Source organism: Daphnia pulex, chromosome 10 (genome assembly GCF_021134715.1).
Source record: "Daphnia pulex isolate KAP4 chromosome 10, ASM2113471v1".
Taxonomy (NCBI): Eukaryota; Metazoa; Arthropoda; class Branchiopoda; order Diplostraca; family Daphniidae; genus Daphnia; species Daphnia pulex.
In genome coordinates this window covers 6,611,269-6,626,846 of record NC_060026.1, presented here as the reverse complement: position 1 = coordinate 6,626,846, position 15,578 = coordinate 6,611,269, and the positions used below count along the sequence as shown (strand labels likewise).

At 43.2% G+C, this 15,578-nt stretch overlaps 2 protein-coding genes, 1 long non-coding RNA gene and 2 pseudogenes across 6 annotated transcripts; 3 read left to right on the top strand and 2 right to left on the bottom strand.

Moving 5' to 3' along the window:
• Positions 1 to 1,933: 1,933 nt before the first annotated feature.
• LOC124206151 (membrane metallo-endopeptidase-like 1) lies at positions 1,934 to 6,074 on the top strand. Of its 3 annotated transcripts, XR_006879589.1 has the most exons (10): positions 2,374 to 2,447; positions 2,511 to 2,736; positions 2,813 to 3,052; positions 3,140 to 4,156; positions 4,224 to 4,472; positions 4,541 to 4,703; positions 4,788 to 5,009; positions 5,067 to 5,238; positions 5,319 to 5,410; positions 5,476 to 6,074. XR_006879589.1 is itself a non-coding variant. In XM_046603830.1 (4 exons), exons 1-4 carry the CDS (start codon positions 2,024 to 2,026, stop codon positions 2,726 to 2,728), a joined length of 429 nt encoding a protein of 142 aa, XP_046459786.1. In that variant the 5' UTR covers positions 1,934 to 2,023; the 3' UTR covers positions 2,729 to 2,736. The 3 variants fall into 3 exon arrangements, 1 of the variants encoding a protein (XP_046459786.1); XR_006879590.1 differs by lacking the exons at positions 2,374 to 2,447; positions 2,511 to 2,736; positions 2,813 to 3,052 and having other exon boundaries at positions 3,870 to 4,156; positions 4,858 to 5,009; XM_046603830.1 differs by lacking the exons at positions 2,813 to 3,052; positions 3,140 to 4,156; positions 4,224 to 4,472; ... (3 more) ...; positions 5,319 to 5,410; positions 5,476 to 6,074 and adding exons at positions 1,934 to 2,069; positions 2,178 to 2,263 and having other exon boundaries at positions 2,369 to 2,447.
• Positions 6,075 to 6,092: 18 nt separating this feature from the next.
• LOC124203459 lies at positions 6,093 to 7,243 on the bottom strand (annotated as a pseudogene).
• Positions 7,244 to 9,628: 2,385 nt separating this feature from the next.
• Positions 9,629 to 10,980, top strand: LOC124206150 (membrane metallo-endopeptidase-like 1). The gene is made up of 6 exons (XM_046603829.1): positions 9,629 to 9,764; positions 9,873 to 9,958; positions 10,064 to 10,142; positions 10,206 to 10,431; positions 10,508 to 10,747; positions 10,835 to 10,980. Exons 1-4 carry the CDS (start codon positions 9,719 to 9,721, stop codon positions 10,421 to 10,423), a joined length of 429 nt encoding a protein of 142 aa, XP_046459785.1. The 5' UTR covers positions 9,629 to 9,718; the 3' UTR covers positions 10,424 to 10,431; positions 10,508 to 10,747; positions 10,835 to 10,980.
• A 585-nt stretch (positions 10,981 to 11,565) lies between these two features.
• Positions 11,566 to 13,769, top strand: LOC124206149. Of its 2 annotated transcripts, none has more exons than XR_006879586.1 (7): positions 11,566 to 11,851; positions 11,919 to 12,167; positions 12,236 to 12,398; positions 12,483 to 12,704; positions 12,762 to 12,933; positions 13,014 to 13,105; positions 13,171 to 13,769. It is a non-coding gene; the product is annotated as an uncharacterized LOC124206149 (long non-coding RNA). The 2 variants fall into 2 exon arrangements; XR_006879587.1 differs by having other exon boundaries at positions 11,567 to 11,851; positions 12,553 to 12,704.
• Positions 13,770 to 13,787: 18 nt separating this feature from the next.
• Positions 13,788 to 15,548, bottom strand: LOC124203458 (annotated as a pseudogene).
• Between the last annotated feature and the right edge of the window lie 30 nt (positions 15,549 to 15,578).

The window sequence follows — 15,578 nt, the reverse complement described above, 5'->3', positions numbered from 1 at the left end:
GGGACCCACGTTTCCTCTTCTCCCCCATTCGTCCCATTCTCCCTCTTCTCCCCGTTCTTCCCTCAAAAAAGTCTCGAACCATGCTGCGTTGCCAGATAAATCGGCTAAATAAAACAGATCCCGAAGAGCCCCATTCATGTCCCATGTTACGGCATGTAGACACTAGAACGTATTACCACTAGAACTTTAAGAATCCGACACTAGAACGCGACACTAGAACTACAACTTTTTTAACGCGTCACTAGAACGCGGCACTAGAACTTCAAGATTTTAGGGCCGACACTAGAACTTATCAACCCCGACACTAGAACGCGACGCTAGAACGGCGACACTAGAACGGCAACAGGGCCGACACTAGAACGGCGACACTAGAACGGCGACACTAGAACGGCAGCAGGGCCGACACTAGAACGGCGACATTAGAACGCGACGCCAGAACGGCGACACTAGAACGGCAGTCGGGCCGACACTAGAACGGCGACACTAGAACGGCAGCAGGGCCGACACTAGAACGGCGACATTAGAACGCGACGCCAGAACGGCGACACTAGAACGGCAGTCGGGCCGACACTAGAACGGCGACACTAGAACGGCGACGCTAGAACGGCAGTAATTTCAGGGCCGACACTAGAACGGCGATAATATTAACGGCGTCACTAGAAAAACGTCACCCGTAAGAAAAATAGGGCATGTTAGATAGGGCATGTTATAGAGTACGGGAGTAAAACAACGCCCTTAGATTCCAGCAAAACACCTTATTTAAATCTAATTCTAGGTGCATACATATACAAAAGAAACCAAACAACAGTCTAGCAAGTATATATAAATGGGAATAGAAACTGTTTTTATTGAACCAATTCCAGCCAACTAACTAATACGAATTCTTGGGCAGCTGTCATGACTTAACACCACAATTGAGCAACAATTAGCAGAGGAGAATTGACACTTTGCCGGCTTCGTGAGAAATCGGAATTGTCCGGCTGCAACTTGGACAGTTGGACGAACTGCCAAGCCGTGAGCTTCAGCACGACATTTATCCAGTGAGGATTGTTGTCGATGGGATTAAGGGCAACCCGAGTCGGCCAAAGTGGCTGGTTCTACTGTGTCGGTCGGACGGCGGCATTGTGCAAGGCGCAGGATGGAGTCCCTAAATTTGGATTGGCGGAACGGCCGACTTAAAAGGTTACGTAAGGGTTACTTCTGAAAAGGTTTTTCAGGTCACTCAGGTGAAGCGGGTCGAATCATTGGAGAATAATGTTTCCTCGATCGTCAGACAACAAGTGCCATCTCGTTCGTCGAATGTCCTTTCATAGCATAACGAAAGTATAAATGGATTGTAGTATACTGTCTTCAAAGCCTTGTACAAAGGCACATGCGTCGCATAAACATCACATAGTTCTTGGAATGTATTCCGAGGATTCCATGAAATATAACGGCAAAAAACGAAAATACGTTTCTCTAACGTGATATGCCTAAAAAAAAGAAACCCACTTATGATCAAGCTCAGTACAATCTCATACCGAGTCTGGATGAAACGTCGACTTGGTCTTACGGCCATCTGTTTATATTCCAACACTATTCACACACAATGGTTGATTTGCCCCCTGAATAAGTGATCACCTCGACTGCGTCAAGATGTCAACTAGTGATTGAACAATTTTGTGACTGTATCATTCTGTCCGAAAAAGCCATCGAACTATTTGAGTGTGTGTTTGGTGGTGGTGTTGGAAAGGAGAAAAGAATTGTGTGTGTGTCGCGCTTACGCCCTACAGCCTAAAGAACGTAAGAAATATGGCAGAAATGGAACTTGCGATCGCAAATTCTATCGCATCGATCCTGTTACATCGTCGAGCTATCACCCAATGCCTGATATGCAGTTCCTCATGGCTTTTCATTAAAAGCAAAATTTATCCAATTGGGTTCCCAGTTGACTGTTTCTGCGGAGCGCAGGACTCGTCTAGAGTGACGCCTATCCCTTTGCGCCACCGTCGTCGTCTTTGTGGCCGTCGGATTGACTATCGCCATGGCCGCTTTCATCTACCGAGGCCAGCAAAACGACCCCTCAAAAGGTTCGGCTATTTTTCCAATTCTCAATTTTTTGGTTTTTAAATTATTATTTTTTTGATGAGATTGATCTGTTTATAAACCCCAATATCCCAATTGCCATCTTGAAATAGTGTTCGATAGTGAAACTCTTGCCATGGTCTCGCCCTCTGCTGCAGCCTTTACCGTCAGCAGTCACAAAGTTCTCGATTTGGACAAGGCTCTTGTTGTAATTTTCTTGTTGTAGTTCTTCTGAATAAAAGAAATTAATAAAATAATCTAGGTTTCCTATTATTTTTAATTTCAGCTTTTCTTTATCTTTGAGGCCACCAAACCCGACGCCGATCCTTCGGCCAAAAGCGCCAACGGCGACGTTTGCAACACTTCCGGCTGCGTCCTGGCAGGTACAAATTAACTTGTCCCATCTACTTTCCTTGTGAAAATCAAGTAATGTGAATTCTCGATAGCGGCCGAGATCCTGAAAAATATAAACAAGACGGTGAATCCTTGCGAGGATTTCTACTCGTTCGCTTGCGGCGGATTCGAAACGAGGAACGTGATTCCGGACGACCAGTCGAGCGTGACGACTTTCAGTTTGATTAGCGACGAAGTGACGGAGCAGCTGCGGTCGCGCTCATCGAGAGGCCCACCAAAGAAACGGACGCTGCTGAGCCGTTCAAGCTGATCAAGAAAGTACGTATTTAAAACCATCTCTTTCTTCTTTGATGTGCCGGCCTGGATGGATAAATAATTCCGTTTTGAATCGCAGCTCTTCCAGTCGTGTTTGAACAATAAGACCCGGGCGGAGGAGGTGGGCCTGGCGCCGCTCAAGGAGGTCCTTGACCAGTTTGGCGGCTGGCCGGTCGTCGTTGGCGACAGCTGGGACGACAGCACTTTTGTTTGGACTGACATGATTTACAAGTTCCGTCTGGCCGGCTACTCGATCGACTACTTTGTCGACTTTTCCGTCACGACCGACCTGAAGAACTTGACTTCGCGTATTATTGACGTAAATAATTTCGCCCCTATTGCCATCATTTCACCTCGTCAGAAATATTGAATGGTTGATGATTCGCTTATTATTTCGTTGGGACAGTTGGATCAAGCCACTCTGGGACTGAACCGGGAATATCTGATCAAAGGTCTCGGAGACAAGGACGTCAAAGCTTACCTCGATTATCAAGTCGGTTTAGCCAACTTCTGAGAGCGATAAGGATAAGGATACCGCAACCAAGCAACAGACGGAAGCGCTGGAATTTGAAATCAAGCATGCCAATGTAATTCTTCTATTTCAAAGCCTCTTTTCTCCCTTTTCTCCCTCTAAGCTGTGTACGTAGTAAAATAAAATGGCGGGATCATTAATTTTGATTGCTATACCCTTCCCGACCAAAAATAAAAACAGATCAATTTGCCGAGGGTGGAGCGCCGTGATGCCAACAAACTTTACAATCCCATGACTATTTAAGAATTGAGCCTCAAATTACCCGAAATCCCTTGGCTGGTCTTACATGAACACGATCCTGGCCCCGCATCACGTCCTGACGGAAAACGAGCGCGTCGTTGTCGATGTGCCCGACTATTTCCCCAAGCTGGTTGATTTGCTGGCCAAAACTCCTAAGAGGGTACAATTCCATCATCATCCAGCGTTTTTAACAATTAATTAACAACACAACATTTTGATTTGATTTTCTCAAGGACTTTGGTCAATTATTAGATGTGGCGCGTTTCCTCGGCGTCTGTTGGCTACTCTCTGTTTGTTTATTTCTTGTTGACTAAACCGGACTAAACTCGTGTCCTCTTTTTATTTTTCGTTTACAGTTTTGGCAATGCCGTTGGCGCCATGTACGTCCGCGAATATTTTGAAGAGGCGGCCCGCCAATCGATGAACGAGATGGTCAAAAATATCCGCAGCGTTTTCTCGGAAATAATCGACGAACTCGAGTGGATGGACAATGAAACCCGTAAACCTTTGGGTGCTGACGGTTTCAACTGGTTAAAACTGCATGTGATATATTTGACTGGTACGAAGAAAAGGGAGCCGATTAGTGAACGTCATGCCTATGCCGAGAAAATAATGCCGGAAATTCTCGACTCAGCTGATAATCCTTTAACGGTTAGACTTGCCAAGATTTATTATCATTTATTTTTTTTTAACTGTTGAAACTTTAACAACAATACAGGGAAGACAATGGTGGGTCAATTCAGATGAACCGTGGCAAACCTTAGCAGCTTGTATGGAAGTCGCAAATGCATTAAGATGTCCAGAAGGACCGGAAGCTTATGTTTGTCACTTACCTATCCATCAAGACGGATCGTGTAATGGATTACAACATTATGCAGCTTTAGGGCGAGATACAGTTGGAGCCGAAAGCGTCAATTTAACACCGACTGATAGACCACAAGACGTTTACAGCAACGTGGCCAATCTAGTACACAATACTTTCGATTGTTTGCTTTTTACAGAGAATTAATTTTTTGTTTTGTTTTTTAAATATAGGTTGAAAGGGAACGTTCCAAAGATGCTGCGAATAATGTTGAAATTTCTCAACTTCTTGCTGGACTGATCAATCGAAAGATCATCAAGCAAACAGTAATGACGACAGTATACGGTGTCACGCGGTAATACGGTGCCCGATTACAAATTGCCAAACAGCTTAAAGGTACATAATTTTTGTGGTGTACATAGTACACGATTCTGATATTTTTGGGTAAATTACTAACTTCATTGGCTTCTGCCTAAACAGAACTACCGAATCTAACACCTGAACAAGTTCAAGTTGAATCTGTTTATTTAGCTGACAAAACATTTCAAAGTTTACAAGGTTTACGTCGGCTAAAGATATTCAAGACTGGTTTACTGAAAGTGCTAAATTGATTTCAACCGTCGCCGGAGAAAGTGTCGAATGGATCACTCCGATTGGGTTACCAGTTGTGCAGTCGTACAACAATAATCCTTACGAAGCAATGTAAATTGGGTATTTTTTTTTATCATTCCCAGAAATTCTAATAGTTTATGTTGACAGTCGACCGAATGCGATTAAACAACGCAACGCATTCCCACCAAACTTTATTCACTCCTCGGACTCGAGCCACATGATGCTAACGGCGCTCTATTGCCAACGAAAAGGCATCACTTTTGCGTCCATTCACGATTGTTTCTGGACTCACCCTTGCACTGTGGCAGAAATGAATAAGGTGATATTTAAAAACACCTCGAATTCCAGATTTCTGGTTTATTCATCTTTCCCCTGTATTTTTTTTAAAATTTATTTCAGATCTGTCGACAACAATTCGTATCTCTCCACTCTCAGCCTATTTTGGAAGATCTTTCAAAGTTTTTGGTCTCACAGTTTGCCGTCCGAGCGAGGTATTTAATAATAGATTTGCTATATTGCTCACACTTCAGTTGTTAAATTTATCTTTTTTTTTAAGTGGTGCCGATGCTGTTGACGATGACACGCCCAAAGGACTTGCATGACACAGATTGAATCAAATTATAAGTGAAGTGCCTAGACGCGGCATGTTTGATTTGCGCCTTGTTCTCGACTCGGTCTACTTCTTTTCCTAAACTATAAAGGATTATCGGACGTGTTCGTTGGACAAAAAGTAACAACAGTTAGGATGGTTGTAAAATCTGTGCATTCGTATAATTAGTATTGTCTAGTCTTTTCCACAATAAACCCGACGTGGTAGTTCCTAATTTTTTCATTGTTTATAAGGAGATAATCAACAAGATAAACATCAATCGCCTACACACGATAATCTATTGTTAATTTTCATCAAGGAAGACCCGCCATTTAATGAAAGACAGACGATGAAAGAGAATCTGGTAGTTCCACGATATGAAACCAACAGGAAATAATTCTCGTCCCAATTAATTTTTTTAAAATACGCATTAATTTTGCTGACCGAGACTGCACTAGTAACGAAACGATTGCAAATTTTCCGAAGTTTGGGGATAAAAAAGGAAAAAAATATGAGGAGTTACCGCTATGAATTGAGAAAAGCATATAGAGAAACTTTGACGAAGAGAAAAAAATATCGCGAGACTAGTGGATAACACTACGTCTTCGGCGTCTTCCTTCTTCCTCATTGATGGATTGGTCTTCATTAACCCCTAAAAGTGGCTCCGAGTCCGATCCGCGGCGGCACTTGCAAACCGAAGCGTTGATAATGTTATTGTACAAGCCCATGCCCATCACAAGCAAAGCAAATCCAATAATCTGTAATAAAAGCGTCACATTAATTAGATTTTTATTTACAAAGTTTTGATTAGTATTTAATCGGTAAAACTAATTTATATATGATTCATACCTGAGGCCAATAAAGTTGTTGCCATTGAAGAGATAGACTTACGCTCCAAATAACAAGCGTTCGTACCGAATCCAGAACCATACGAGTGGTCGCTGACAATTCCTTTGTGACGCTGACACCAGCGAAATTAAATAATGCGATACTTATCACAGTACCTAGAAAGAAATGACAATGAGGGATTGAAGGCTGAAAAACAATAGAAAATAAATACCTGACATGGCGAGAATAATCATTGGGTTATCACGCATTTGGATGAAACCATCCAGAGCATCTTCAAGGACCATACGAGGATTAGAGCTAAATGGAGGTCCCACACGAAGGAAATACATAGAAATAAGCAAGAGGGACAGGGTTACAAAGCCAAAAATCCCAGCCGACGGCCTGCAACGCTGGCACATTGTGTTTGGTAACAAATTTCTCTTCCCATACCATTTGGCTGGCTGTAACGATTTGCGCCATAACAATCAGCAGATCACCAGTGATAATGCTGTTGATTGAGTTGTTGCTGCTACCAGAGCCAAAGATGAAATCGGAAGCGCCCACCACACTCAGACCCATGATGACGGTTAACATTCCAAGCCATTCACGCGCTTTTAAAAGCCTCCCTAGGAAAGCTGTGGACAAAAGTCCAGTGAAAATAATGATTGCTTCCGGAATCGAGTTTAATGGGCGCCGAAGTATCTCGGATATTTTCTCAAATATGCTATAAAGCAATTCTACAGAAGACCATTTACTGAGAAACAATTCTGCACAATCGAAACTTCTTTTTCATTCTATTTTATTAATCCTGTTACTTTGCCCAACAAAAACGATGATGTGTAATGATGTAGGCCTAAATACAATCAAAAGAGTAAAAAAAAAACTGTTGATGTTACTTAATCCACATTCAAGAAAGATGATTTTTTTTGTTTTTATTTCATCCGATCTTGGATTCTTTTTGTAAATTCCCCTCTGTTTATATTAACAACCGATCGCAACACGCAACATCCTCTTTTAGGGTGACGTTTTTCTAGTGACGCCGTTAATATTATCGCCGTTCTAGTGTCGGCCCTGAAATTACTGCCGTTCTAGCGTCGCCGTTCTAGTGTCGCCGTTCTAGTGTCGGCCCGACTGCCGTTCTAGTGTCGGCCCGGCTGCCGTTCTAGTGTCGCCGTTCTAGTGTCGGCCCTGTTGCCGTTCTAGTGTCGCCGTTCTGGCGTCGCGTTCTAATGTCGCCGTTCTAGTGTCGGCCCTGCTGCCGTTCTAGTGTCGCCGTTCTAGTGTCGCCGTTCTAGTGTCGGCCCTGTTGCCGTTCTAGTGTCGCCGTTCTAGCGTCGCGTTCTAGTGTCGGGGTTGATAAGTTCTAGTGTCGGCCCTAAAATCTTGAAGTTCTAGTGCCGCGTTCTAGTGACGCGTTAAAAAAGTTGTAGTTCTAGTGTCGCGTTCTAGTGTCGGATTCTTAAAGTTCTAGTGGTAATACGTTCTAGTGTCGCTATCCCTTCATTTCATGGCATGTAGACACTAGAACGTATTACCACTAGAACTTTAAGAATCCGACACTAGAACGCGACACTAGAACTACAACTTTTTTAACGCGTCACTAGAACGCGGCACTAGAACTTCAAGATTTTAGGGCCGACACTAGAACTTATCAACCCCGACACTAGAACGCGACGCTAGAACGGCGACACTAGAACGGCAACAGGGCCGACACTAGAACGGCGACACTAGAACGGCGACACTAGAACGGCAGCAGGGCCGACACTAGAACGGCGACATTAGAACGCGACGCCAGAACGGCGACACTAGAACGGCAGTCGGGCCGACACTAGAACGGCGACACTAGAACGGCAGCAGGGCCGACACTAGAACGGCGACATTAGAACGCGACGCCAGAACGGCGACACTAGAACGGCAGTCGGGCCGACACTAGAACGGCGACACTAGAACGGCGACGCTAGAACGGCAGTAATTTCAGGGCCGACACTAGAACGGCGATAATATTAACGGCGTCACTAGAAAAACGTCACCCGTAAGAAAAATAGGGCATGTTAGATAGGGCATGTTATAGAGTACGGGAGTAAAACAACGCCCTTAGATTCCAGCAAAACACCTTATTTAAATCTAATTCTAGGTGCATACATATACAAAAGAAACCAAACAACAGTCTAGCAAGTATATATAAATGGGAATAGAAACTGTTTTTATTGAACCAATTCCAGCCAACTAACTAATACGAATTCTTGGGCAGCTGTCATGACTTAACACCACAATTGAGCAACAATTAGCAGAGGAGAATTGACACTTTGCCGGCTTCGTGAGAAATCGGAATTGTCCGGCTGCAACTTGGACAGTTGGACGAACTGCCAAGCCGTGAGCTTCAGCACGACATTTATCCAGTGAGGATTGTTGTCGATGGGATTAAGGGCAACCCGAGTCGGCCAAAGTGGCTGGTTCTACTGTGTCGGTCGGACGGCGGCATTGTGCAAGGCGCAGGATGGAGTCCCTAAATTTGGATTGGCGGAACGGCCGACTTAAAAGGTTACGTAAGGGTTACTTCTGAAAAGGTTTTTCAGGTCACTCAGGTGAAGCGGGTCGAATCATTGGAGAATAATGTTTCCTCGATCGTCAGACAACAAGTGCCATCTCGTTCGTCGAATGTCCTTTCATAGCATAACGAAAGTATAAATGGATTGTAGTATACTGTCTTCAAAGCCTTGTACAAAGGCACATGCGTCGCATAAACATCACATAGTTCTTGGAATGTATTCCGAGGATTCCATGAAATATAACGGCAAAAAACGAAAATACGTTTCTCTAACGTGATATGCCTAAAAAAAAGAAACCCACTTATGATCAAGCTCAGTACAATCTCATACCGAGTCTGGATGAAACGTCGACTTGGTCTTACGGCCATCTGTTTATATTCCAACACTATTCACACACAATGGTTGATTTGCCCCCTGAATAAGTGATCACCTCGACTGCGTCAAGATGTCAACTAGTGATTGAACAATTTTGTGACTGTATCATTCTGTCCGAAAAAGCCATCGAACTATTTGAGTGTGTGTTTGGTGGTGGTGTTGGAAAGGAGAAAAGAATTGTGTGTGTGTCGCGCTTACGCCCTACAGCCTAAAGAACGTAAGAAATATGGCAGAAATGGAACTTGCGATCGCAAATTCTATCGCATCGATCCTGTTACATCGTCGAGCTATCACCCAATGCCTGATATGCAGTTCCTCATGGCTTTTCATTAAAAGCAAAATTTATCCAATTGGGTTCCCAGTTGACTGTTTCTGCGGAGCGCAGGACTCGTCTAGAGTGACGCCTATCCCTTTGCGCCACCGTCGTCGTCTTTGTGGCCGTCGGATTGACTATCGCCATGGCCGCTTTCATCTACCGAGGCCAGCAAAACGACCCCTCAAAAGGTTCGGCTATTTTTCCAATTCTCAATTTTTTGGTTTTTAAATTATTATTTTTTTGATGAGATTGATCTGTTTATAAACCCCAATATCCCAATTGCCATCTTGAAATAGTGTTCGATAGTGAAACTCTTGCCATGGTCTCGCCCTCTGCTGCAGCCTTTACCGTCAGCAGTCACAAAGTTCTCGATTTGGACAAGGCTCTTGTTGTAATTTTCTTGTTGTAGTTCTTCTGAATAAAAGAAATTAATAAAATAATCTAGGTTTCCTATTATTTTTAATTTCAGCTTTTCTTTATCTTTGAGGCCACCAAACCCGACGCCGATCCTTCGGCCAAAAGCGCCAACGGCGACGTTTGCAACACTTCCGGCTGCGTCCTGGCAGGTACAAATTAACTTGTCCCATCTACTTTCCTTGTGAAAATCAAGTAATGTGAATTCTCGATAGCGGCCGAGATCCTGAAAAATATAAACAAGACGGTGAATCCTTGCGAGGATTTCTACTCGTTCGCTTGCGGCGGATTCGAAACGAGGAACGTGATTCCGGACGACCAGTCGAGCGTGACGACTTTCAGTTTGATTAGCGACGAAGTGACGGAGCAGCTGCGGTCGCGCTCATCGAGAGGCCCACCAAAGAAACGGACGCTGCTGAGCCGTTCAAGCTGATCAAGAAAGTACGTATTTAAAACCATCTCTTTCTTCTTTGATGTGCCGGCCTGGATGGATAAATAATTCCGTTTTGAATCGCAGCTCTTCCAGTCGTGTTTGAACAATAAGACCCGGGCGGAGGAGGTGGGCCTGGCGCCGCTCAAGGAGGTCCTTGACCAGTTTGGCGGCTGGCCGGTCGTCGTTGGCGACAGCTGGGACGACAGCACTTTTGTTTGGACTGACATGATTTACAAGTTCCGTCTGGCCGGCTACTCGATCGACTACTTTGTCGACTTTTCCGTCACGACCGACCTGAAGAACTTGACTTCGCGTATTATTGACGTAAATAATTTCGCCCCTATTGCCATCATTTCACCTCGTCAGAAATATTGAATGGTTGATGATTCGCTTATTATTTCGTTGGGACAGTTGGATCAAGCCACTCTGGGACTGAACCGGGAATATCTGATCAAAGGTCTCGGAGACAAGGACGTCAAAGCTTACCTCGATTATCAAGTCGGTTTAGCCAACTTCTGAGAGCGATAAGGATAAGGATACCGCAACCAAGCAACAGACGGAAGCGCTGGAATTTGAAATCAACCATGCCAATGTAATTCTTCTATTTCAAAGCCTCTTTTCTCCCTTTTCTCCCTCTAAGCTGTGTACGTAGTAAAATAAAATGGCGGGATCATTAATTTTGATTGCTATACCCTTCCCGACCAAAAATAAAAACAGATCAATTTGCCGAGGGTGGAGCGCCGTGATGCCAACAAACTTTACAATCCCATGACTATTTAAGAATTGAGCCTCAAATTACCCGAAATCCCTTGGCTGGTCTTACATGAACACGATCCTGGCCCCGCATCACGTCCTGACGGAAAACGAGCGCGTCGTTGTCGATGTGCCCGACTATTTCCCCAAGCTGGTTGATTTGCTGGCCAAAACTCCTAAGAGGGTACAATTCCATCATCATCCAGCGTTTTTAACAATTAATTAACAACACAACATTTTGATTTGATTTTCTCAAGGACTTTGGTCAATTATTAGATGTGGCGCGTTTCCTCGGCGTCTGTTGGCTACTCTCTGTTTGTTTATTTCTTGTTGACTAAACCGGACTAAACTCGTGTCCTCTTTTTATTTTTCGTTTACAGTTTTGGCAATGCCGTTGGCGCCATGTACGTCCGCGAATATTTTGAAGAGGCGGCCCGCCAATCGATGAACGAGATGGTCAAAAATATCCGCAGCGTTTTCTCGGAAATAATCGACGAACTCGAGTGGATGGACAATGAAACCCGTAAACCTTTGGGTGCTGACGGTTTCAACTGGTTAAAACTGCATGTGATATATTTGACTGGTACGAAGAAAAGGGAGCCGATTAGTGAACGTCATGCCTATGCCGAGAAAATAATGCCGGAAATTCTCGACTCAGCTGATAATCCTTTAACGGTTAGACTTGCCAAGATTTATTATCATTTATTTTTTTTTAACTGTTGAAACTTTAACAACAATACAGGGAAGACAATGGTGGGTCAATTCAGATGAACCGTGGCAAACCTTAGCAGCTTGTATGGAAGTCGCAAATGCATTAAGATGTCCAGAAGGACCGGAAGCTTATGTTTGTCACTTACCTATCCATCAAGACGGATCGTGTAATGGATTACAACATTATGCAGCTTTAGGGCGAGATACAGTTGGAGCCGAAAGCGTCAATTTAACACCGACTGATAGACCACAAGACGTTTACAGCAACGTGGCCAATCTAGTACACAATACTTTCGATTGTTTGCTTTTTACAGAGAATTAATTTTTTGTTTTGTTTTTTAAATATAGGTTGAAAGGGAACGTTCCAAAGATGCTGCGAATAATGTTGAAATTTCTCAACTTCTTGCTGGACTGATCAATCGAAAGATCATCAAGCAAACAGTAATGACGACAGTATACGGTGTCACGCGGTAATACGGTGCCCGATTACAAATTGCCAAACAGCTTAAAGGTACATAATTTTTGTGGTGTACATAGTACACGATTCTGATATTTTTGGGTAAATTACTAACTTCATTGGCTTCTGCCTAAACAGAACTACCGAATCTAACACCTGAACAAGTTCAAGTTGAATCTGTTTATTTAGCTGACAAAACATTTCAAAGTTTACAAGGTTTACGTCGGCTAAAGATATTCAAGACTGGTTTACTGAAAGTGCTAAATTGATTTCAACCGTCGCCGGAGAAAGTGTCGAATGGATCACTCCGATTGGGTTACCAGTTGTGCAGTCGTACAACAATAATCCTTACGAAGCAATGTAAATTGGGTATTTTTTTTTATCATTCCCAGAAATTCTAATAGTTTATGTTGACAGTCGACCGAATGCGATTAAACAACGCAACGCATTCCCACCAAACTTTATTCACTCCTCGGACTCGAGCCACATGATGCTAACGGCGCTCTATTGCCAACGAAAAGGCATCACTTTTGCGTCCATTCACGATTGTTTCTGGACTCACCCTTGCACTGTGGCAGAAATGAATAAGGTGATATTTAAAAACACCTCGAATTCCAGATTTCTGGTTTATTCATCTTTCCCCTGTATTTTTTTTAAAATTTATTTCAGATCTGTCGACAACAATTCGTATCTCTCCACTCTCAGCCTATTTTGGAAGATCTTTCAAAGTTTTTGGTCTCACAGTTTGCCGTCCGAGCGAGGTATTTAATAATAGATTTGCTATATTGCTCACACTTCAGTTGTTAAATTTATCTTTTTTTTTAAGTGGTGCCGATGCTGTTGACGATGACACGCCCAAAGGACTTGCATGACACAGATTGAATCAAATTATAAGTGAAGTGCCTAGACGCGGCATGTTTGATTTGCGCCTTGTTCTCGACTCGGTCTACTTCTTTTCCTAAACTATAAAGGATTATCGGACGTGTTCGTTGGACAAAAAGTAACAACAGTTAGGATGGTTGTAAAATCTGTGCATTCGTATAATTAGTATTGTCTAGTCTTTTCCACAATAAACCCGACGTGGTAGTTCCTAATTTTTTCATTGTTTATAAGGAGATAATCAACAAGATAAACATCAATCGCCTACACACGATAATCTATTGTTAATTTTCATCAAGGAAGACCCGCCATTTAATGAAAGACAGACGATGAAAGAGAATCTGGTAGTTCCACGATATGAAACCAACAGGAAATAATTCTCGTCCCAATTAATTTTTTTAAAATACGCATTAATTTTGCTGACCGAGACTGCACTAGTAACGAAACGATTGCAAATTTTCCGAAGTTTGGGGATAAAAAAGGAAAAAAATATGAGGAGTTACCGCTATGAATTGAGAAAAGCATATAGAGAAACTTTGACGAAGAGAAAAAAATATCGCGAGACTAGTGGATAACACTACGTCTTCGGCGTCTTCCTTCTTCCTCATTGATGGATTGGTCTTCATTAACCCCTAAAAGTGGCTCCGAGTCCGATCCGCGGCGGCACTTGCAAACCGAAGCGTTGATAATGTTATTGTACAAGCCCATGCCCATCACAAGCAAAGCAAATCCAATAATCTGTAATAAAAGCGTCACATTAATTAGATTTTTATTTACAAAGTTTTGATTAGTATTTAATCGGTAAAACTAATTTATATATGATTCATACCTGAGGCCAATAAAGTTGTTGCCATTGAAGAGATAGACTTACGCTCCAAATAACAAGCGTTCGTACCGAATCCAGAACCATACGAGTGGTCGCTGACAATTCCTTTGTGACGCTGACACCAGCGAAATTAAATAATGCGATACTTATCACAGTACCTAGAAAGAAATGACAATGAGGGATTGAAGGCTGAAAAACAATAGAAAATAAATACCTGACATGGCGAGAATAATCATTGGGTTATCACGCATTTGGATGAAACCATCCAGAGCATCTTCAAGGACCATACGAGGATTAGAGCTAAATGGAGGTCCCACACGAAGGAAATACATAGAAATAAGCAAGAGGGACAGGGTTACAAAGCCAAAAATCCCAGCCGACGGCCTGCAACGCTGGCACATTGTGTTTGGTAACAAATTTCTCTTCCCATACCATTTGGCTGGCTGTAACGATTTGCGCCATAACAATCAGCAGATCACCAGTGATAATGCTGTTGATTGAGTTGTTGCTGCTACCAGAGCCAAAGATGAAATCGGAAGCGCCCACCACACTCAGACCCATGATGACGGTTAACATTCCAAGCCATTCACGCGCTTTTAAAAGCCTCCCTAGGAAAGCTGTGGACAAAAGTCCAGTGAAAATAATGATTGCTTCCGGAATCGAGTTTAATGGGCGCCGAAGTATCTCGGATATTTTCTCAAATATGCTATAAAGCAATTCTACAGAAGACCATTTACTGAGAAACAATTCTGCACAATCGAAACTTCTTTTTCATTCTATTTTATTAATCCTGTTACTTTGCCCAACAAAAACGATGATGTGTAATGATGTAGGCCTAAATACAATCAAAAGAGTAAAAAAAAAACTGTTGATGTTACTTAATCCACATTCAAGAAAGATGATTTTTTTTGTTTTTATTTCATCCGATCTTGGATTCTTTTTGTAAATTCCCCTCTGTTTATATTAACAACCGATCGCAACACGCAACATCCTCTTTTAGGGTGACGTTTTTCTAGTGACGCCGTTAATATTATCGCCGTTCTAGTGTCGGCCCTGAAATTACTGCCGTTCTAGCGTCGCCGTTCTAGTGTCGCCGTTCTAGTGTCGGCCCGACTGCCGTTCTAGTGTCGGCCCGGCTGCCGTTCTAGTGTCGCCGTTCTAGTGTCGGCCCTGTTGCCGTTCTAGTGTCGCCGTTCTGGCGTCGCGTTCTAATGTCGCCGTTCTAGTGTCGGCCCTGCTGCCGTTCTAGTGTCGCCGTTCTAGTGTCGCCGTTCTAGTGTCGGCCCTGTTGCCGTTCTAGTGTCGCCGTTCTAGCGTCGCGTTCTAGTGTCGGGGTTGATAAGTTCTAGTGTCGGCCCTAAAATCTTGAAGTTCTAGTGCCGCGTTCTAGTGACGCGTTAAAAAAGTTGTAGTTCTAGTGTCGCGTTCTAGTGTCGGATTCTTAAAGTTCTAGTGGTAATACGTTCTAGTGTCGCTATCCCCATGTTACCCTTGGTCATGGTTGTAGATATAATGGTTCCCACTGTCTG